Source organism: Tenrec ecaudatus, chromosome 11 (assembly GCF_050624435.1).
Source record: "Tenrec ecaudatus isolate mTenEca1 chromosome 11, mTenEca1.hap1, whole genome shotgun sequence".
NCBI classification, from domain to species: domain Eukaryota; kingdom Metazoa; phylum Chordata; class Mammalia; order Afrosoricida; family Tenrecidae; genus Tenrec; species Tenrec ecaudatus.
Window position 1 is genome coordinate 79,461,090 of NC_134540.1, and position 23,531 is coordinate 79,484,620.

The 23,531-nt window shown below is 38.6% G+C and overlaps 1 protein-coding gene across 1 annotated transcript in view; it reads left to right on the forward strand.

Moving 5' to 3' along the window:
• Positions 1-23,531, forward strand: part of MRPS9 (mitochondrial ribosomal protein S9) — a 62,167-nt gene that overhangs the window by 31,291 nt on the left and 7,345 nt on the right. The window contains exons 5-8 of the mRNA XM_075563336.1: positions 6,411-6,490; positions 18,151-18,242; positions 20,446-20,521; positions 23,097-23,265. Coding sequence (XP_075419451.1) covers positions 6,411-6,490; positions 18,151-18,242; positions 20,446-20,521; positions 23,097-23,265 — 417 coding nt within the window. The remainder of the gene's footprint in view (positions 1-6,410; positions 6,491-18,150; positions 18,243-20,445; positions 20,522-23,096; positions 23,266-23,531) is intronic.

Below are 23,531 nucleotides of genomic sequence, written 5' to 3' on the forward strand. Positions count from 1 at the left end.
TAAGCGTGAGCTGAAAGTCCATTGATTTATCTATGGTTTATCTAATGCCCCTGGTGCTGTGTGAAAAATTGAACTTTTTATAAGCTGTTATCACAGAATGCATTGCCCTCTTCTTGGTCTTTCAGCACCCTGGTAATGCCATGGCATTGTACTAACAAATGGCTATCTTATTTGTCCAGCTTTCTTTGGCTTTTTTGCTTTTAAATCAGTTATGAGGGGAAAAATAGCTTTAACATTGCCAATTATGCTTATGAGGAACTTTCAAAAATTCTTGGAAAATGGAATTCAAAGATAATGGAGTTTTTCCCCAACCGTTTTGAATGTTCCTTGTACATTAGAGGCCTCTTACCCAAAGTGAACTGGTGACATCTATCAGTAAATAGAAGTCTTTTAAAGCCCAAGATAATATGTTTTTAAATGCTCAAACTATAAACTTTCAGTTATTTTTCAATTTTTAATATAACCCTATAGAGATTTGTAAGAATTCTTCCCCTTATTTACACCAAAGTTAAACATTTTATTTAACCACCTGCCTTTCAATGCTTCCACAGCATTCCACTTAGTTTCTTACTTATTTTCTGTGTCTGCTCATAGTGTGTTTATTTAGTGCTTATAATCACCGACATAGGTATAACTGTAATAGATATTAGTCTATTTGTAGGAAACATAACTGACTCTTAGTAAACTTATAACTCAGCAGCAAAAACTTGTGGGTGTGCTGCAGTTTAGCTGGAAATGCTCAGTGAACTGGTGCTAGGAGTATGTTTTAGGAAGTTGAATCAGTTTATTTGTTTTTCCTTAATGTTTCAGCCAAGTCTTTCGTGTGCTCAAAGCTACATATTCTGTCAGTGTACTGCTCCACATGACTCTGAATTGATGTTTTATTTTCAGTCTTTTTATAAATATTTTGAACCTTTACATAAATAGCTCACATTTCACCTTTAATCAGTTCTTGATTCTTTTATCAGTTCTTATGCCTGGTTAATTTATAAAGTTTGTCCTTATGTTCAGCTGACTCTGTTGGGATTTAGTGAACCCGTGCGCAGCAGATGGCAGCACTGCTGGTCCTGTGCCATCGTCACAATGGTTGTCGTGTTTGAGCCTGGTGTCGCACCCACCCTATCAGTCTAGCTGTAGCATATTTTACCCACCAAATACTTTACCAAGCATGATGTCCTTCTCCAGCGATTGGTCTCTCCTGACAACATGTCCAAAGTACTTAAGACGCAGTCTCTCATGTTTCCGGGAAGCATTCCGACTGTACTTCTTCCAAGGCAGATGTGTTTGTTACTCTGGCAATCTGTGGTGCCGTATATATTCATGTGTAAGCTGAGTTTTTCACCGCAGTTTTTGTGGTAAAATTAGGTGCTTCGGCTGATACTCGGATTGGCTTATACTCAAATATATACGGTATATTCAGTATTCTTTGCCAAGACGATGATTCAAAGATACTCATTTTCCTTTGATCTTTCTTATTTGTTGTCTAGCTTTCACATGCTTGTGAGGTCATTGAAAGTACTATGACATGGGCTAGATGCACCTTAGTCTTCGTCTTCAGAGTGACATCTTTGATATTGAACTTTAATGTGGTCTTTTGCAGCACATTTACCCAGTGCAATGCACCATTTGACTTCTTGACTGCAGCATCCATGGGCATTGATTATGAATCCAAGTGAAATGAAATCCCTGAAAGCATCGATATTTTTTCAATTTAACATGATGTTGCTTATTGCTGAAGTTGTAAGGATTTTTGTTGAGGCAGTTCTGAAGACGTTAGTCTCAGGTCTTCATCAGTTAGTGCTTTGAGTCTCCTTTGCCTTTAGCAGACAAGGTTGTATCACCTGTTTGTCACAATTGCCATTGAGTGTACCTCCAATCCTGCAGCCTCATTTTAAGTAGTTTAGCTTCTAAGGTTCTTTGTTCAGTGTACAGATTAAATAATTATGATGAAAAAATTAAACCACGACACATACACAGTTCTTGTTTTTAAACTATTTACAAGGCACAGTGCATTGAAACCTAGTGATTTTTCTATAAATGCTTCTAGTGATAGTATTTTATTTTTTCCTTTTTGACTAGATTCTGTCTTTAAACCTCGCAGCCTGCTCCACCTAAGTGTTCTATGTGTATCTACTGCTACTTAGATTTCTTACTCTTGACCACTCATATAATACTGGTTCTTTCGAATTTAGTGATAGTTAGATATAAGAAACTTACTACTTTTAACTGGAATGTAATATCTGCAGATTGTCCATGTGTTTTGGAAACATGCAGGATTAGTACGATTATCTTAAATTGCATTTAACTTGAATTTTAAACCACAATTTTTTATTTAAATATAAAATATATCCATTAAATATATTTAAATTATGTAATTAAAGCATTAAATTAGAATTAAGAAACTATTTTTTACCTTCTGCAACCTGCCTCACAAATTTGTATACTCATAAATATAGGACAAACTGATTTTTAATGTTAAAAATATCAAATTTTTATGTGTGTATTCAATGTGGCAATTCCAAAATGGTACCAGCTTCCTTATTAAAAGATGAATGTATCCAGATTTTATGATGTAAACTGGCCAGTGAGTTTATATTATGTAAACATAAAAATTCTATTTTATACTATTTAGAGATGCAAATATTGGATATATATGGGTTTTACAAATTTGCTGGAAATTTTCCATTATTATTTAGTTCCACTTTTCCATGAAATTTTTGAAACGCCCTCATATATTTGTTTTTTTCTCGATATACTAGCTAAACGGCAAAAGCCAAACTGTGAGTTACAATAAACTCAATCAGAGTGTGCTTGTTTTTAATGTTAAGGAAATAACCCTGGTGGTTCATTGGTTAAAGTGCTCAAATACTGATTGAAGAAGTTTGTGGTCCAAGCCACCGGCCACTCTGTGGGGAAAAGATGTGGTTGTCTGCGTCCACAGATTCGCAACCCCCGGAGCCATGGTGGCAGTTCTGTTTGGTCATATGCGGGGTCTCTGTGAGTGAGAATATACTTCAGTGGAATATGAGGAAATAGGTTAAAGAAGGTAAGAAATGTTCATTCATACAGATAAAACCCAATCTTCATTCAGATGATGACTCTTATACACCACATAATTTCGTATTAAGGGGAAAAAATAAAACCTGTTACCCAAAGCTATAGAGCATTGAATAACTGCATGATCATGTACAAACAGAAATAAATACAAAAGAAATCATTTTCTTTTCAAATGCCAATAGAATCTGAATAGAATTTTATAATGGATTATGAAGAAATCCTAAGAACTTCCCCGAAAAGAAAAGCCCTATACAGAACCATGTAACTCTTGGCTTAAAAGGAAATCAAAATTGATACTGTAGACTACTTTGAAGTACATGAAACTAAGTGAAAATGTTTTATTGAAAACCCTATGGGAGGTGGATGTTGTGTTATTCAACGGCAAATATTAACTGGAAAAACTTAAAGACTGAAAGAAATGACCTAAGAATTTGGTTAAAGAAGCTGGAAAAAGAAAAATCAATGAAGTAAATAAAAATTTTTAAGTAGTATAAATAAAACCAACAGAGTTTTTAAATAAATCTATCAATTTCTGGTTCATCTTTTCAAGGAAAATGAGAATATTAAAGGACAATATTAAAAATATTCAAACAATATTAAGACTATTCAGACCATACTTTATAAATATAAGATTATTATAATCCCCAAACACCCTGGCTCATAGCAGCTCTGTAGGACAAAGTAGAACTGCTCATGAGGTTCATCAGTCATTCGAAAACCTCATGTTTCTCCTACAGAGGTGCTGCTGGTATCAAACTGCTCACCTGCGGTTAGCAACCTAGCATGAAGCTCACTATGCTACCAGGACTTTAATAAGTAACTTTAGAATTGAAACATCACTTTGATAATAATTATAACCATCATTTACTGAAATTTCTAGTGGGCCAAACACAATTCTAAGTGCTTTGCCTGTATTAATTCCTAATCTACCCAGCAGTTTTAATCAGTAGGCCTATTATTTCCCTCAGTTTACATTTGTGGGAACTAAAAACAGGCGATAACAGAGCTAGATCTGAACCCGGGTCATTGTGTCCATCATGATATCATTTGACAACTTCTTTTGCGCTACTTAATTTATAGCACTTGGCAAGACATTTATGACTTTTAATGTTCAATGAAATAACGTATATATAATTTAGTTCAGGTGATTCCCACAATCAGTTCTTAGAGTTGTGAAGTTTCCAAAGTAGTCACAACATAAAAATAGTGGCCACTGTATTGTTCAGTTATGGAAGAACAGACCCAGCCCAAGAGCCTGTCTTAACTTTGCAGTAGAATCTTATCTCCATCCCTGACGGCTGCCTGTCTTGGGCACTATTTTGCTGCTTACCTAACACTGCATCAAGATAGATTACATTCTGATGTTACAAATATTGGAAAACACGTAGAACTTAGTGAAAATGATCTTGGAGAACTCCTTAATTCATTCACAAAGTCATTGGCAAATAGTACTCTAGTTTTACTTTTCGAACCAAACTCCCAATCAGATCCTCCCCCAACCTCACTGTTTATTATGACAATTTTATATCTATTTTAAGTGTATTCACCTTCAAATGTCCAGATACTATATTTTCATTTGTCACATATGAATGTGGAAGCTGGGCAATGAATAAGGAAAACTTAAAAGGAATTGATGCCTTTGAATTATGATGTTGGTGAAGACTGTTGAAAGTACCTTGGACTACCAAAAGAACAAACACATCTGTCTTGGATAAAGTACAACCAGTATGTGCTTTAGAAGCAAGGAGGGCAAGACTTTTTCTCCCGTACTTTGGACACGTTATCTGAAGGACCAGTCCCTGGAGAAAGGCATCAGACTTGGTAGCGTAGATGGGTAGTAAAAGGCCGATCCTCAGTGAGATAGTTGAACACAGTAGCTGCAACAAGGGGTTCAAGGATGGCATAGGACCTGACAGGCTTTCATTATTGCATGTTATTGCGTCGCTATGATTTGGAACCAGTTCGATGGCACCTACCATCAGTACTAACACCACTATTATGTTTAGTACTAATTATCCTCAGAGAAGAAAGACATCCTATCTATGATACAGGCAGCATTTTATAGGGAAAGGGTGCACTATTCAAAACAAGTGTAATGGAGTAATGATTCTTCTTTGCTGGATAAGATATCTCTCTGCCTCACAAAAATACACTCCAGATAGATAAAATAGTTTAATATGAAAACATAAAAAAAATTTCATGAAAAAAAATAGAGCAATAGTTTTTGAAAACCCAAAAGTCTTAGACCTGCATTTTCATGGAGGTGATAAGTCTCAGAGGAATGAAGATTGGTTTGTGGAGGTGATAAAATCCTAGATATGACAAAGATTGGTTGCCGTCAAGGGATTACACTCCAGCAACAGATAGCCAGAGTATCCGTGGTCTTAAAATTACATTGTAAGGGACGTGAGGGCAGAGGAGTTAGGGAGAAAACTACTTAAAACAATTCAGTAGAGATAATAAGGTAGGGATAAGATGGTCCTGAAACAAATAGAAGAAAAGTGGCAACTTTTACGATGTAAAATTTTATATGCGTATTTTGAACTTTCTGAGGATGAAGAAAACTGTAAGCAAAAAAACGTATTTTCCAGTTCATTTAATGTTCAAAGAAATATTATCATTATTACACCATTGTCCTGAAAATAGTTAACAAGACAGCCTCATATAGGTAAAGGACATGGATTTAAAGTTTGCTTTAGTTACTAGAGTAACTCCTCAAGTTCCTTATGTGGTGAGTAGCTGTGAATAAACATCTGTATTTCACAAGAGGTTAAAATTCCCACTTTTTGGGATTCTTTTTGTTTGGGGCAGGGGGATCTAAAGCCTCCCAGAGGTATGTCACTGCAGGAGTGAGGGCAGATGATGTGGCATAAAAAATACATTTTCCTTTTAGTTATATTATGCCTGTTACGACTATGGGAGTGTATTGTATTTACACCTGAGCATACAGTTTTTGAATCGTTTTATTGGTGGCACGTATAGCTCACCACCATCCATCCATTGTGTCAAGCCCATTTGTACATTTGTTGCCCTCATCATTCTCAAAACATTTGCTTTCTACTTGAGCCCTTGGTATCAGCTCCTCATTTTTTCCCTCCCTCCGCAACCCCACTCTCAGCATAAAATTTTGTTTAAAGGTTATTCTATTTTGCATGTACCTTGATTTAAAAGGAATTTTGGGAATTTTCATAATGAACTGTTTGGGAATATTTTATAAAATATAAAGGCTTTTATGTTCATCGGTATAAAATATTATATATGTTTAAAGGTTTATAACTGATTAAATATAGCTGTTTGGTCTCTATATGAATATCTTATTTTTATTTACCTGTTTTCATTTGACTTTTTATTAGCAATCCAGTGGGGAGAAGATGGCCGTCCATTTCACTTTCTCTTTTACACTGGAAAGCAATCATATTATTCATTAATGCATGTAAGTATATCGCAGTTATGATAACAAGTATTCACTGTAAGCCAAATAACTAATTATACCAGCGATTTTTCTTAGTAACTTAAGAACTTGTTCAATATTTTCTTACTAAAAAGAAGACTTCTAGAGGTAAGATAGTATGTTCAAAGGTTTTACATTTTATTTGTTTTTACTTAAGACAAACTGTAGAGCTTATATCACAATAGTTTGTCCTTTAAATGAAGTATTTACAGGTTGAAATTATGTCAGGAGGTAGCTGTTCTACTCCACAGTCCATTCATGTAAGGCAACACAGGATCAGCTTGTATGATGTCAGCTGCTTTTACCTGGAGAGAGTCATGTAGTTATCTGTATTTTGCTTTTGTTACTGAGAGACAGCTTTTTCATGTTTCATAGGGTAAGGCAGTGTATGAATCTAGAATTTGGACCCTAAAACACAACCTCAGAAGTGATTTTTTTTTTTTACACATTGACCTCCAAATGCATTTGAATGTATTGTGGACAGCTCTGTTTTGTTTTCAGAGCTTGTATTTCATAGTGCAAATTTGGGAAAGTCCCCCAGAATTATTATGGGAGAGGAAAAGGTTGAATGCTAGCTAATATCCAGTTGTAAATGACAGAAACCACGATACCAAGTCTTATTTCATTCTTTATATGATTCTTAAAAGTTACAGAAATATTTATTGGGCTCTTCCTCCCTCTCCCCAATCCACTGTATGATTCTAGGTTTTAAAATTCTGTGCAAACATTTACTCTGCTTTTTAGAATTATCTGGTGTTTATTTGTGCTCCACAAACCCAAAGGAAAAAATCCCCACTTGTCAGGTACATTTATTTCTTGGGGGGGCGGGGGGAAGAAAACCCTTTCTTTTTTTCTCCCTGCTTTTTGTTGACCTTGGGCAAATGAGCTTCTTGCCCTGGCAGAAATGAAATGAATGATACATGTAGAGGGTGTCTTTGCTGAGTAATGGAGCTGCAGCTCCCGCTTTCCGCTGAGGTTTCCTCCTGCACAGCCTGCGGCTGCCCAGGGACCCCTGCTGTTCATTTAAATAGGTATGTCAAATCTGCCTCCAACGCCGCTGGTTTGATCTGTGGTAATATTTGTGAAGGTTCCATATGGACTTGAGCCCCCTGCAGTGCTAAGAAATAATGTACAACGCTTCATGGTGCAGACGCAAATTTTCTCTGAAAAGGGATGCAGTGCTGCGTTTTAGCTGTCGGAGAGGATGATGGAGCTGACGCGCTAGGCCTGTCAACTTGTTACACGGATGGGTTGCACGCAGCGAAGCTGTGGAAAATCTGTGCCTTTTAACTTTTCTACTTAATCACGGTTGTAGCATTGCCTTTAGACTGTATGCTACATTAATTCTCTTCCTGCCTTCTGCCTTTCATCCCAAGTTTCACGGAAAAAAGTAAAGCATGCAGGTCTTGTAGAAAAGCCTTATCAAACAGCTGTCATCTGACAAGCCATTTGCATTTGTTTGGGCTGAAACTGAGCAACCCAAGGGCAAGATATTTTGTTGCATTCCATCATAATGAAGAAATTACACATTATATAAGAGCCCTAACTTTATTTTCCATTTGTGTACTTATTTTCAAAGGTACTCCTCAAGAAACTGGTTGGTTTCTCAGTCGTTAAAATGCCATACCTCTCGACTAAACAGTATATATATATATTTTTTTATTAGATCTGATGAATAAGCTTTTTAAAATAATACAGTTTTGTTACTTGTCTCAGTATTTCAGGTTGGTGTATTTTGTTAAGTGTTGTAATTCTCCTTTCCCCAAAATATGGGTTTAGCTGTTGTTTCATTTTTCATAAGAATAATTTACCTATAAGAATTGTTAGCACTTTGGTTTAACTTGAGCATTATAATTCAGATCATTAATAGCCTTATGTTTTAAAATACGCCTCTTGTGGAATTTTAGTTACATGTATGGAAAAAAGGAAACCAAAAAAACACAGGATAAATGATTTCACAGATAAATGCCAGTCATTTCAGCAGCCTTGGCTGCTACATTTTATTATTAAGAACTTGAGCTACACCAGCCTCATTTCCTAGGTAATGCAAACCAGTATTATCCTAGATACGGTTACTTTAAACAGTGATCCCTGTTCAGCTTACAAAACTGGCTTTGATTAAGTCAAGCATTACATTAAGAAGTAAAACTATAAAACTGTTTGTTCTCTCCTTTGCTCTGCCTTGTCTTGATGGGAGGGGGCCAGCCAGACTCATGGCCACTGAGTCCGTGAGGATTCACAGGGACCTCATAGGACAAGGTTGGAACTGCTCCTGAGGGTCTCCTAGGCTGTCCGCTTAGACAGCTAGGGGGTTCAAACTGCTGGGCCTTTGGACTGCAGTCCAGAGGAGGAGCCCGCTAGGCTACAGGGGCTCCGGTGGGCAGCGGGTTCTAGCCCGCATAGGAGAGTGAACGTGACTATGTTGCCAGTCTCCAGCACACCAAAACAGCTGGTCCTCTGAAGGTGGCCAAAGCTTTAAATATTTGGAAATGAATTTTTGATCTTAGTGTTAGTTTTGCATATAAAATTGTTTTCTTGTATGACATGGTAAAAAGACACTAAAGCAAAGTGTTTTTCCCACGTCATTGACTACCTATGAGGGTGTGAAGCATGGGCAGTTACTGGCCAAGTTTTTGACAAAAAGTAGTTTGAGTGTGCTATTCTATGAGGCAATTTTTCTGATGTTTATTGTTTATTAACCCTTCTTTTGCAATAATGTTAAATTAGTGTTTGGTGACTGTATAGTGCCTTAATATAAGCCATTTACATTTGTAACAAAAGGTGATTTGCAGTTGAAAGTCAAAGATAGTGTATATTGCTAAGGAGAGTACAATTTCCAGTTGGCCTCTCCGATTTTGGTGTGGAAGTAGGCAGATTTTGTTGCTGGAAGAAAAGGATGTCCAGATATGTTGCATGATAGCAAAATAAAAAGTTAAGGAAATTTATCAATTCGTGGAATTCTCACATTTTTAAATGTTTTACAGTCTAAAAGTGCCTTAGCTGGAACTCTTGTTTTCTTTTTTATTTTGCTTAAGATTTATATTTTTTTATTGTTTTATTAGGGGCTCATACAACTCTTATCACAATCCATACATACGTCAGTTGTGTAAATAAAGCACATTTGTACAATCATTGTCCTCATCATTCTCAAAACATTTGCTTTCCATCTAAGCCCCTGGCATAAGCTCTTCATTTTTCCCTTCCCTCCCCACTCCCTCCTCACTCATGCACCCTTGATAATTTATAAATTATTATTTTGTCATATCTTGCCCTATCTGACGTCCCCCTTCACCCACTTTTCTGTTGTCCGTCCCCCAGGGAGGAGGCTATATGTAGATCTTGGAATTGGTTCCTCCCTCTCTACCCCACCCTCCTGGTATTGCCACTCACACCACTGGTCCTGAAGGGATCGTCTGCCCTGGGTTCCCTGCGTTTCCAGTTCCTATCTGTACGAGTGTATATCCTCTGGTCTAGCCAGATTTGTTAGGTCGAATTGGGATCATGATTAGTGGGGGGGCGGGGGGAGCATTTAGGAACTAGAGGAAAGTGGTATGTTTCATCGTTGCTACATCGCACCCTGACTGACTCGTCTCCTCCCCGAAACCCTTCTGAAAGGGGATGTCCAGTGACCTACAAATGGGCTTTGGGTTTCCACTCCGCAAACCCCCCCCTCCTTATTCACTGTGGTAAGATTTTTTGTTCTGATGATGCCTGATACCTGATCCTTCGACACCTCGTGCTCGCACAGGCTGGTGTGCTTCTTCCATGTGGGCTTTATTGCTTCTGAGCTAGATGGCCGCTTGTTTACCTTCAAGCCTTTAAGACCTCAGACGCTATATCTTTTCATAACCGGGCACTATCAGCTTTCTTTGCCGCATTTGCTTGTACACCCATTTGTCTTCAGCGATCGTATTATGGAGGTGAGCACACAATGATAAGATTTTTTGTTCTTTGATGCCTGATAACTGATCCCTTCGGTACCTCGTGATTACACAGGCTGGTGTGCTTCTTCCATGTGGGCTTTGTTGCTTCTGAGCTAGATGATACACATGTCCTTATAATCCTGGTGGAGTCAATAAAAACTCATTTATTTTACAGTCTACTTAGTGTAATGTAGAAGTAATTTAAAGAGTACAAAAGTTATGCAGCATAGTGAGTTACTTGCTATGGTCCTTAAAGCGAGAGTCATTTTTATTTGTTTGTTTTGGATAGCTATGGTCTTTGACTGGTTAAGAAAACCAAACTCACTGCCATTAAATCAGTGCTGACTCGTAGTGACCCCCTGTGGGTTTCTGAGACTGTAACTGTGTATGAGAGTGGAAAGCCCAGACTTCCTCCCGAGAAGCTGCGGGTGGTTTCTGACTTCTGACTATGGGGATAGTAGCTCAGCGCATACCCAAGGGCATCTTTTAGCCGAGCTGTGCAAGTGCGAGGTGCTTGTGGGCCCACCGAATGGATTGGATAGCTTGCTAAAAGTGTAACTAAAGCATATGGCATTCTTGTGGGGTGGGGTCATGCAAATAACGTGTAGAATCCTAATGAGGGGATTGGTCAGGTTTGCCTTCCTGTTAGTTTAAAATGATCTGTCTCAGCGGTAGAAAGAGGGTACCATCTTGAAATAAGAGCTACATCCCTGAGCTCGGCCATCTAAATGTAGGGGACAGAGAGCTATTATACCTGAGATGGTGAGAAACTGACATTTCACGTTGAGGTTTATTGGTGGAGCAGGGTGCCTTTAAGCACATACTCAGTAAAACTAAGCTTCGTAACACCTAAGCAGGACAGGGACTAGGCAGAGGATCAGAGAGAAGCACAACTGTGGGCATGGCTGAGAAGAAGCTGTCTCGATTGAAGAACGTTCAGTGTCTTGAGCATTCCTGATCGTGAATTATACCATATCATAATTATGACTCTGGCCATTTCTATGAATGATCAGATTCAGCAGAGCAGTAGAGAGTGCTGTGGGAGGAACAGTTGGTATGAGAACTGATAAAAAGGTGAGAAGGTGGAGGAGGCAGGCCTGACATCTGCCTCATGCCTCAGAAGAATCAGTCTTGGGCTGATGTTGATGGTGATTTTCCTGTTCCTTCCTTAGGAGAAGGTCCGATGTTACCCCACAGCAGTTCTTCTCGGTACTAACAAATATTTCTTAGCAATTAACAAATAGTTTTGATAGGAGGAAAATAAGAGACTTACAGAGTTTTTCAAAGGATCTTTGAACGCTGCAAAGGGAAGCAACCTTGGACCTGATAGCACTGACTTGTCTGTCTTTTCCGTTTGAGAAGCAGAAGAAATATATAAAGAATCAAGTTTCCAGAAACAACTGAACAAAAGCATAATAGAAAGGAAGGAATTTTAAAGATGCTATATCTATGTATGTGAGAAAGACAGTGCTAAGCTGTGGATATCTTAGACAAGTGAGAAAAACGGCATGATTAGCGGGGAAAGGGGTAAGCCAGAGAGTGGTCTGACCTTTGGATGTACCAGCCTACGTACCAGTCTACTGAGCTACCCATTGCCCACGGTGGCTCGAGCCTGTCCAGGACTACCAGGTGAGCGAGCGGGGGGAGAAGAATGGATTAGATTCATGAGAAAGACATTTGCAACATGGCAGCCACTGTTCCGTGTGCCCATCTTGTCATTTAAGGATAGATGATGGAGATGGTTTATTAGTGTTCCCAGTAGACATGTTTTCTGGGGGGAAAGTGTAATTCACTGAAAGCGAGTTAAACATAAATTAAAACTCATTATTGGACTCCAAATTGTGAACCCTTTTATAAAATATTAAATAAAAAATGATTTAAATCGAGTTTTTTTCCAAAGTGCTTTCTCAGGAACATAGGGGCTCTGAAGTTGTTAGGTTAGGCATATTAGAAACCCTGTAAGGAATGACTGCATGATGAAACCTTCAGTAAAGAACCTGTTGCTTGAATTCACTTCTGATTACCCTAACTGGATAGTGGAACTCTTCCTATCCAAACACCTTTCGTACTGCCTGCAATTAGTGCCGGCAGAGGCTGTCAGGGATCTCCAGCCCGCCCTTAGGTTGTAAGTGCAGACCTTAGTCATTTCAAATAAATCTTCTCAAAAGAGAGGTTATAACGTCTTAGGAATTTTAGGAGTAGTATCAGTCCAGAAAAATTTTTAAAACATTTACTGAAAATTTAAATAAGCATCCTCTCTCATCAATCCATCTTTAAGATAAGGTTAGTGATCTATCTCTAAACACCACCTTGAGACTTCAGCACTGCAGCACAGTGGACTATGTAACACAGTAGGCTGCTGTCCACAAGATTAGAAATGTGGAGCCACAAGGCTTTCCACTCCCATAAAGATTTATTGTCTAGGAAACCCACAGGGACAATTCCACCCTGTCCTCTAGGGGCACTATGAATCAGAATTGACTCATGACAGTCATTAGAAGCATTTGGGAGCTACTGATCGCGGGGATGTACATATAACCTCCTCTCTGGGGGGTGGGCAACAGGAAAGTGGGTGAAGGGAGATGCCAGGCAGTGTAAGATAAGATAAAATAATAATTTATAAATTATTAAGGTTTCAGCGGGGAGGGGGAGAGAAAAAAGGAAAATGAGCTGATTCCAGGAACCCAAGAGGAAGGTGAATTTTGAGAATGATGAGGGCGACGAATGTATAAGGGTGCTTTACTCAATTGATATATGTATGGATTGTGTTAAGAGTTGTATGAGCTCCAATAAAATGATTTATTAAAAAAAGAAAAATATAAAAGAGATGAAGTAAAAAGAGTAAATATGGGATCAGGTATCAGACATCAAAGAACAAAAAATTGTATTGTGAATGAGGGGGAGTGCAGAGTGGGAATCCAAAGCCCATCTGTAGGCAATTGGACATCCCTTTACAGAAGGGTCGCAGGGAGGAAACGAGCCAGTCAGGACCCAGTATAGCACTGATGAAACATACAACTCTCCTCTAGTTCGTTAATGCTTCCCCACTATCATGATCCTAATTCTACCTTACAAATTAGGCTAGACCAGAGGATCTACACTGATACAGATAGGAACTTGAAGCACAAGGAATCCAGGACAGATGAACTCCCCAGGACCAGTGGTGAGAATGGTGATACCGGGAGGGTGGAGGCAAGGTAGGGTAGAAAGGGGGAACCAATCACCACATGATCTACATATAACCCCCTCCCTGGGGACAGACAACAGAAAAGTGGGTGAAGGGAGACATTGGACAGTGTAAGACATGACAATAATAATAATTTTTAATTATCAAGGGTTTGTGAGGGAGGAGGGGCAGGAGGGAGGGGGAAAATGAGGAGCAGATGCCAAGGGCTCAAGTAGAAAGCAAATGTTTTGAGCATGATGATGGCAACAAATATCCAAATGTGCTTGATACAATGGATGTATTTGTGGATTGTGATGAGTTATACGAGGCCCCAATAAAATGATTTTTTAAAGTAAATAATGGAATATTTTAAACTATTTCGTTAAATGAAAGGACATATAGCCACAGATGAAATTTCCAACAGTCAAACATAAGTAAAATAAATAAGGAAAACTATACACTTAAGCTGTTTGCTGAGATTAAAATATGAAAGAAAACCAAGTACTTCTAATCCCAGTAATTATGCATAAACAGGGTTAGTTTGCCCTTTGAAAGAAGCTTATGACTTAGATGCTGCAGTTTGTTTTGAATGACGTAAGTAACCAACCCACCTTTCCTAGCGGGTGGAGCAACACACCCAGGAGAGATGTGTTGCTTCATTATGGAAGATTCCAGACTCAAGAAGGAAAAGTCCTGGGGACTGAGTATTAAAGAAATCCTACTTGGTTTAGATGCTTTAAAGTCCTCTTTTTGAATATTTAAAACTCGTACTTGTAGTGCTCTTATCTCCCAAAATGGAATTAAAATAGTGACCCTTCTCACAGTGCGGTATTGTGAAATAACTACAACTGTGTAAAGTGATGATTTTTAAAAAGCTCGAGACTGGTGCTGAAATATTTCTGCATGCTGTTTAAAGACTTTTCTTGACAGCAGGAGTTAATTCAGTAATTAATTCAGCAATAGAAAGTGCTACTCTAGAAGTATTTTTTAATATACATTTTCCTCACATAGGAATAATTACTATTGTATATCTTCTTATATGCTCTAAGTGTAACAATTAGGAAAATTAATTTTTTGAGAAATTGATTTAACCTGTTATTGTTGCCTCTGTGTTTTGATTTTAATCAGATTACTTCTTTTGTAATGGTATAATTGGTATTTTAATATATGATAGGGCTTTCATTTGAGTAGTAAGAATATATGGTACTTGAGTTAGAAGAATTTTTATGTAATTCCTAAAAAACTCTTTCATATGTCTGATATTTAAGACTTTTTAAGTATAGTCTTCTTTTTAATGACATAAACTCGATAGCATATTGTACTCACAAATAGCAGGAGTCTACAATAGAATCATGTCACATGGAACATGAAGAATAGAGCAGAAAACTGTCCTTAAGTTAATGATGAATGAATTATATTTCATTAGATTTTATGTATCTCAGACGCCAAAAATAAAGAAGACTGTTATTTATCACTGAATTTCTTTGGACTGAAATGAATTCTCTGTGATCCTATTAATAAATAGGGTTTTTAAAGCCAGTTACTTTTCGGTTCCTTAACCTCTAGTATCCAAGATGATCATTGCTAATAGTGTGTTATTGTTTATTTTGTATATAAAAGTGTAGTTGACTTTTTCTGTATTCCCCAACCATGAAATGTTACTTGTTTACCCTTCCTAAAATTGGAATTTCCCTATAATTAATATGACCAAAACAGATTTTAGAAGGATACTAAAAATCTTATTGCTTGTGCTATTGGAAAGATTTCGTTTAAGCATTTCTTTTCTGCACCCTGAGCATCTGGTATTTTCAAATTAGGCACCTTCTAAATTTGACTCATACATTATGGAAATCTGATGACACGAGGGGTGGAAAGGCTTGCTTTGATTTTATGAAATATTAATCATAGCTGTGATTAATGATTCAGCATTTCACATCTGGGTTATTCCTGTCATATTCAAAAATTACACTATTAAATACAGTATATAAACTTAGTGTAGGTGGGGTCATACTAATTCTCTAGTGTCCCTTAAAAATTAAGTGGAAACTTAACCATCTAGGAAAGACTACCAGTGATAGTATGTAATAGTGACACTTCCTGGCAAAAGCCCTCAAGAATTTTTTTTGTAAACTCGTACACTTCTCTTCAGGGAATTAAAGCTGTAGAATCTACTTTCTGCAAAAACTGTTGTCACTAACTTCGTCTTTTTAAATTATTTAAGTACTCTTAACATAAACACACCAGATTCGGAATTACTTGGGAGACAAATTGTAAACTTTTATTTTAAATAGCCAACGTAGGTTTTGTGCGATGGCTGGTTCACATTCATTCTTGCTTTCTTTAAGATGGACAATTTGGGCTTGATTTTTTTTTTTTTACCTGTAAGATGCATTCCTCTACTGCTAGTTAATAAGTAGTGGTTTTGCGCTTTGGCGCATGGTTTCAAACACAGTAGTTGTTAAACACAATTGTGGTCACTGAGGTTGACCCCTTTGCTGGGTGCTGCACTTACCGTCGGTAGTTCCCAGCCTTCAGTCAGTATCACTTAGAGTCGTGGATGGAATAGACTGCTGAGCCCTCCCCCACCAGGTTCCTTTTCAGAAAATTTGGTGTGGGGCCTAGAATATATATTTTTAACAAGTTGTAGGCTCGTATGCTGGTGCTGCTGTGGGGGGGCTCCACTTAGACAATTACTGCACTAGAGGGAGCAACTCACTTTGGGCTGCAGATGCTTGTGGCCACTGTCAGGAGTCCCTGTGGTTCACCCTCAGTTTTACAATGTTCAATGCTCAGTACATGCCATTCTTCTTTTTTTTTTTTTCCCCTCTGCTGCTTTTCTTTCTCTCCTGAAGACATCCATTCTACCACATTTAGTGTAAAAAAAAAATAAACCAAAACAAACAAAGAAGGTTCTTTGATGACTCTCATGTCTCATCAGCCAAAAGAAATGAACTTCTACATCTTTCTCTCAATGAGACATTCTAACTCCTTGAGTTTGAGCTCAGCTTTCTTCCCTTATATTTGTTTGTGTTGCTGAAGCTCAAAAGTCCGCACAGCCTAGTTCTTTTTCTCCTTGTGAGAGAAATGGACTCTTGAAGTTGCAGAGTGGAAATACTGAAACACAAGCGCTGGGAAGAGCAAGGATAATGGCTGAGGGGCACTTCTGTTCTGAGACAGTCTCTTAGCAGCCGTATTATGATCCAGCAGCACAACCACGCCCAACAGGAACTTGACCTCAAACTTGAAAATTGTTTTAACTGTTTGAGATGTGGATTGATATCTCCCATCAGTAGCATATCTTAAGATATTAGATATTAGAAGCCATCATGAGAAAAAATATAGTATTATTTTATCATTATTAGCTCATCCTTTTAAAATTGGATCCAGGGAGTGTTGTATGTATATATACACATAAGTTCAGATTGTGGTTGTATTGGGGGTGAGTACTCAGAAATAGAAGTCGCTCAGGCATAAAGGGTGGGAAATCATTATATTCTGCTCATTTCCCGGGAAATGTAAATTCTGATCGCTCTTGCTAGATTATCGCTGTTTACAAATTCTAACAAATGACAAGCTTTCCCCTACTTGCATTGCAATTTTACGGTCAGAGAATTTATTAGAAAGTAAATTAGTGGGAAGAAGGTGAGGACTTACTATTATGTAAGCATTAAATATTGGGTAAGTCAGCTATCAATACCATAAGCTTTCCTGGCTAATTTTCTAGATTTTGCGTACATATTAGTGATTTTTAAGAAAAATGTGAAGCCATAAGGTGAACATGTCAGCTTGTAGCTAGTTTTGTAGGTCGTTAAAAAGCCGTTGAAGCTATGTGTGCTGCTGTGTAGGGTAGAAATACAATAATCGCCCTTACTTTCCAAGTTTTCATTACGACACTTCACTTTCTCTAAAACTGTACATTAGTGCCTGCTTTCACTGAAGAAAATATTTCCAAAGGAGATTTTCACTTTTAGCCAAAAAAGTTCAGTGCTAGTTCAGAACTAGCCCTCAACCTTTGTCTGCCAGTGAGCTGGCACCCTGAGCAGGGAGAGGGCCAGCCTGAGTGGGGAAGGCATCCCTTTCCCTGAGAACTGCCCTCGGCATCTGGCCGTCCACCTGAGCTTTATGCTGTGCCGGTGAGCTCGGGGGGGGGGGGGGGTGAAGACTGAGGCTGTATGTGTAACATGCTGTGATTTCGTAGATGATTTCTGTGAACTGGGAAATTGCAGACATTTTCCCCATATAAACTCAAGGCGATTGCTTCTTAGCTTTATACCAGTTCAGCCTAGAAACGTTTCCGACTGCTCTATTTTTGGATAGTGGGAGAAACCTCTAGTAATATTAAAAAACATTCTTCAGGTCTTTTTACTCTGTAACTAGATGATTTCAGAAGGTCACTTGAGAAGGGGACATATAAAGTCTGAGGGGGCTTCCCGAAGGTCGTTGAACAGTGGAGGTAAATGGAATCATGAAAATCCTGTGACGGTTTCTGAGTGTCCGAGGCTCGGGTGGCGGTGGCCAGCCTGACAGCAGTGTGCATGTTTCATTTGCTATAGGAAATGTACGGCAAGCTACTAGAACTAGAAACCCGTCAAACCCAAACCCAGCTGCAAGCCCAAGGTCTAGCCCTGGAGAAAAAGACGACTAAGTAAGTTCCATTTATTTATTTTAATTAATATATCATTTTATTGGGGCTCCTACACTCTTATAACAATCCATATATCAGTTGTATCAAACATATTTATACATATGGTACTTTTCATTTTCTAAACATTTACTTTCTATTTGAGCCCTTGGTATCAGCTCCTTTTATCTTCCCTCCCCCTCTCACCCTTGTGACCCCTTGATAAATTATACATTATTTTCATATTTGTATAATTGTTTTCATATTTTACACCAACTGATTTACATGACCACTGTATCTCTTCCCCCACGGTTTCTGTTGTCTGTCCCCCGAGGGTGTGTGGGGTGGGGTGGTGTGTGTGTGTGTGTGTGTGTGTGTGTGTGTGTGTGTGTGTGTGTGTGTGTATCATTGCAATTGGTTCCCCTTTCCTCCCCTCCTCCTCCTATCTTCCTCCTACCCTTCTGGTATAACTATTCCCATTCCTGTTCCTGGACTTTATGTATCCTAAGCTCTTATCTGTATCAGTGTGCATGCTTTGGTCTCGGCCAAAGTGAAAGACAGCACTGGGGTCATGATGGTGGGGGGGTGAGGAAGCCTCAAGGAACCAGAGGAATATTGTGTGTTTCATTGGTGCTATACTGGGCCCTGGTTGACTCATTCTTCCTTTTGACCCTTCTATGAAGGAATGTTCCATTGTCTACCAATGGGTTTTGGGGCTCTGCTCTGTCCCCCTCATTCTCTACAATATGTTTTTTGTTTGTTTGTTTGGGGTCTTTTGGTGCCTGTTACCTGATCCCTTCGACACCTTACGATCGCACAGGCTATTGTGCATCTTCCATGTGGGCTTGTTGCTTCTCTGCTAGATGGCCATTTTTTTTAACTTCAAGCCTTTAAGACCCCAGACTTTGCACATATTTTAATGCCCCAGAAAAGGGGGAACTTTTGATAGCGGATGTTGCCCAGCTTTCAAAAGTTATCCTTTTTTGGCATTAAAATGTGTACAAAGTTTGAACTACAAATGAAACACAATATTTAAGCATCAGTCATTAAAAAGTTAGGGTTCAAAATAATAGGCGATTTTTATTTGGAAAAAGCAAATAATGTAGTTGTTTTTGTTGTTACTTCATTCTAGATTTATGTATTAAGTGATACTTAGTTACTCTTATTCGAATGTGGTTACCGCAGAATGTAGGATTACATACATACACACACACCCACTGCACATTAGCTTTGCATTTGCAAGCTTTAATATTTTCTATTTTTTCCATGTGGGTTCCAGTTGGCAAACAGTGGTGAATCCAGAGCCATCTGCATAAGCAATACGTTTTCAATTCTGATCTTGTTATTCACATTTTTCTACCTGTTATTAAGAATGCCTTGTTGACATCGTAAATACTACCCTATGTCTGCAATCTCTTACAACTTGAGGTCACGAAAAGGAGACCTACCTGGGGGCATAGGTGGGTTACCGGTTGGGCTGCTATCGACTTAGCCAGCAGTTCAAACCTACCAGTTGTTCCCTAAGAGGAAGATGCAGCATTCTGCTTCCATGAAGATTTACAGCTCTGGAGCCCGACAGGGCAGTTCCGCTGTGCCCGGGAAGACCACTAAGAGTCAGAATTGACTCAAGGACAGTGAGTGTGCTCTCCTTGGAGCCAGTTCACTACAGAGCCCTCCCTCGTTGCGCAGTGGTTCAAGTGCCCAGCTGCTAACTGACATCAGAGACTCAAACCTCTCCATTGCTCCGAAGGAGAGAGCTGTGGTGGCAGTCCACTCCCACAAGGATCGACAGCCTTGCCAACCCTCTGGGGCAGTTCTGCTCTGTCCTACAGGGTCACTATGAGTCACAATTGCATAGTGGGGTTTTTGTTCTGATCAGTTCGCTGACAGATTAACCATGCTTCCATAGCTTGTCTTTCAAATACATCATGAGAAGCAGGCACAATTTTATTCTTTAAGAAATTGGCTAGACTTTTTGTATCAGGCAAGTTCCACAATGGCATATTTAACTCCTAAGACAGAATAGTTGATATTCTGTGTGTATTTTCTAAAGTAGGTTGCAGAGATGAGATATAATATATTTCAAAAAGGCATTTATGTGGACTGGGGCTTTATATTTTATATAAGTGTGTCTGAATCATGAGTTGCAACTGTATGTGGGATCTTTTGTGATATAACTCTAATTGCATGATTAATTAAAAAGAGAATATATGTGATATTTTAACAGAGACCTGATTGGCAGCAGATGGCTGATTAAGGAGGAACTAGAAGAAATGTTAGTGGAAAAACTGTCAGATCAAGATGTGAGTAATTAATCTTTTTAATTTAAGGGGACCTGTGCCATAAGAATGCAGACAATTACTGTATTTAGGATCCTAATAATAATGTTCCTCCGAGGCAGGTGTTCCTAAGACATTTTTCCCTTAAAAAAAGGATACAAACACATTTCGCGCTGATTTCTGCCATGGGAGGGCCTTATCAGTGGTCATGAAAGTGACATGCCTATTCCCCAACGACTCTTTTTATAAGTGCCCTTGTGTCCTTTGCCAGTTGTTTTAGGGGAGTGTGGCAGATGTCTCGTTTCATCTCATTCAGTAAAGCGTATAGCTAATTTTATAAGCTAATGATAAATGTAAGGCGCTGTTACAGGTTAAGTAGAAAAGGGATGAAGCAACTGGGCCACCAGCCTGCAATTTGCCGCTTCCTGGCTTACCTCTGTGTGCATACCGGTCAGGTCATTGCCTTTCATCAGGGGAGCTGCAAAACCACCTGTGTCTGAATCCCTGGGAATGTTGATCACGAAACGCCATATCCCCGTTTCTCCCCAACCCAACTCAAGATCTCTAGGAAATCCAGGAGCCTGAATATTTTACCAGGTTTTCCAGGGGACTCTTGTGCCCACAAGGTAGTGGCCCCTGCTTTAGGTCATCTCTAGAGCCATTTGGAACAGTTGCACCCAGCTTCACCAAGGTGTCAGGCATTTGGGTACTAGTTCCCCACAGTTCATTCCTGATCTCCTTGCTGCCAAGTCAGTGTTACCGCAGTTGACTCTTAACTGGGAAAGTCTCTATTCTCCTGCATTGGAAGCCGCATTCCATCTTTCTCTATATAGATGATAATCCTCAGCACATTTAGGATACTGCATGTCAAAAGAAATGCTGATGACTATGGCTAAGAATGGAGGTGGAATGTAAGAGTGGTCAGTGACTTCCCAAGAATTCACAGCCAGGCTGATACTTGCCTCCCTGGATTGGAATGGGAGTCAGGGTGTGGAAGATGGGCGGGTCGATGGAGTTTGCCGAGAGAGGGTGGTGTTTAGAATAGCACTCTGTCTGGGCAGTGCCTTAGGTGGCTGAGGATTTTATCCTTATCTAGAGAAGTACCTTGTCTTTTATTGTAATAGCACAGAAATTATATTTGAAGCATTTCTTCTCATTTTAATTTACCGGTTTTTTTCTCCATCCCAAACCCAAGGCAGAGACAGGGGCCTGGTGGCTTTGTGTTTGTTTGTTCAAATAATACTTGATTGTGTTTTAAGTGAAAGTTAGCATAGCAAATCAGGGTTCCCTTTGCCAATTTTTTACAAATTGTTCTGTGCTGGTGGTTACAGTTTTTACAGTCTGTCATCATTCTTATATTATTGTTTCCATTCTGCTTGTTCTGTTCCCATTGACCTAGTTTCCCTTCTTTGCCTTAACACCTTTGCTTGGGGTCAGTGTTAATCATTAGGTTTCATGTAATTAATTGTTCAAGGACAGGCAGCATTGTATATTTTATAAGCCAATTTACTACTTGACTGCAAAGATGGGCCTGCAGAAATAGCTGTACTTCAGTGTTCAAAGTGTGTACTGTAGGGTAATAAGTCTTGGGGGTTGTTCTTATCTCTCATCTAGGAAGACTGGCCACTTTTTAGGAATTTGAGTTTTGTTCTCCATTGTTTTCCCAGTCTATCCAAGGACTATATTATGTCCACGGTCAGAGTGGTCAGGAGTGCTAGGCGAGCATGATATAGTTCCAATTATTAATGGCAGATTTTTCATTATAAAGACAAGGGCAATATAGAAAATGTGGTTTTCAGGACTGGCAAAAAAAATTTGTAAAAGCCCCTACTTAAATAAGGTTATCAAAATCTGGGTTTCATAATCCATCTTAACTAGAGATCTCAAGTATTAGTTGTTTCCTCCTGCATAAACACTTTAGAATGATTATTCTGGCTTCTAATTTTAAGGGGTTAATACCAAGTTGTTTACTTTCTAATCACATGTTCAAGAACTATTAAAAAAAATGCACAGAGTAGCAAGGATAATTTATTTCAAGAGGTTGCCCTTTAAGTCAAGTATCTCTTGAATTTTTAAATAGCTTGATTGTTCAGTTTTAAAGGAAATCATAAACATTTAAAGTAACACAGCTTGAACAGCCAAAGATATATTTGCCAAATGTATTATGAAATATAATTTGAGGCACATTTTCTCAAAATCAAACTCACTGTACATAACTTACTTGAAATCATTTACAAAGCTCCTTGATACAATTCTAATAGGAGTTTGGAAATTATACTTTCAGATCCTCTAAATATTTTTTGATAAGGAATTTAAATCTCAATTTTCTATAATCACAATACAGAGAAATTGATCCCCTGCCCCACCCCCTTGAATGATAGTTTCTTCGTTTCCTGAAATAAAAGATTTAATCCTAACACTAGGCCGGGAAACGATGCGTTTGCATGCTGTTTTAAAAGCAGCATGAAGATGCAGAAGTGTCATCCTGTCAACATTCATCAAGAAAAGCAACATTGGAAATATCAAGTCTATAAAAATAGAAAAAACTTAGCAAATGCAATTACACTTGCATCTTCTAATGAATTTTTATTGTCTGCAGTATGCGCAGTTCATTCGGATGCTGGAAAGGTTATTGACAATGCAGCACAACGCTGGTGAAGAAGACTTTGTGCAGAGGTTTCGCAGGAGTGTAACTATTCAATCCCGACAACAGCTGATTGAACCTGTGCAGTTTGACGAGCAAGGAATGGCCTTCAGCACAGGCGAGGGTAATGGCAGTCTGTGGAGAGAAAACAAATCCGGCCACGTTTGAGAAACTACAATTATTTTGATTAGCTGTTGCTCTCCGGCATTCATTTTATTTCGTTGGTTCGTTTGCTTATTTTTGCTATAGCAACCTTGGATCCCCTAATTTTTAGTATTTGGTTCAAGTTTAGAAAAACTGAGCCTTACTGTGTCCCGCCAGGAAAATACGTAGACACATACTTATCTGCACATATTAACATTAAAAATTTTTTTTGTTTGAATATTTATA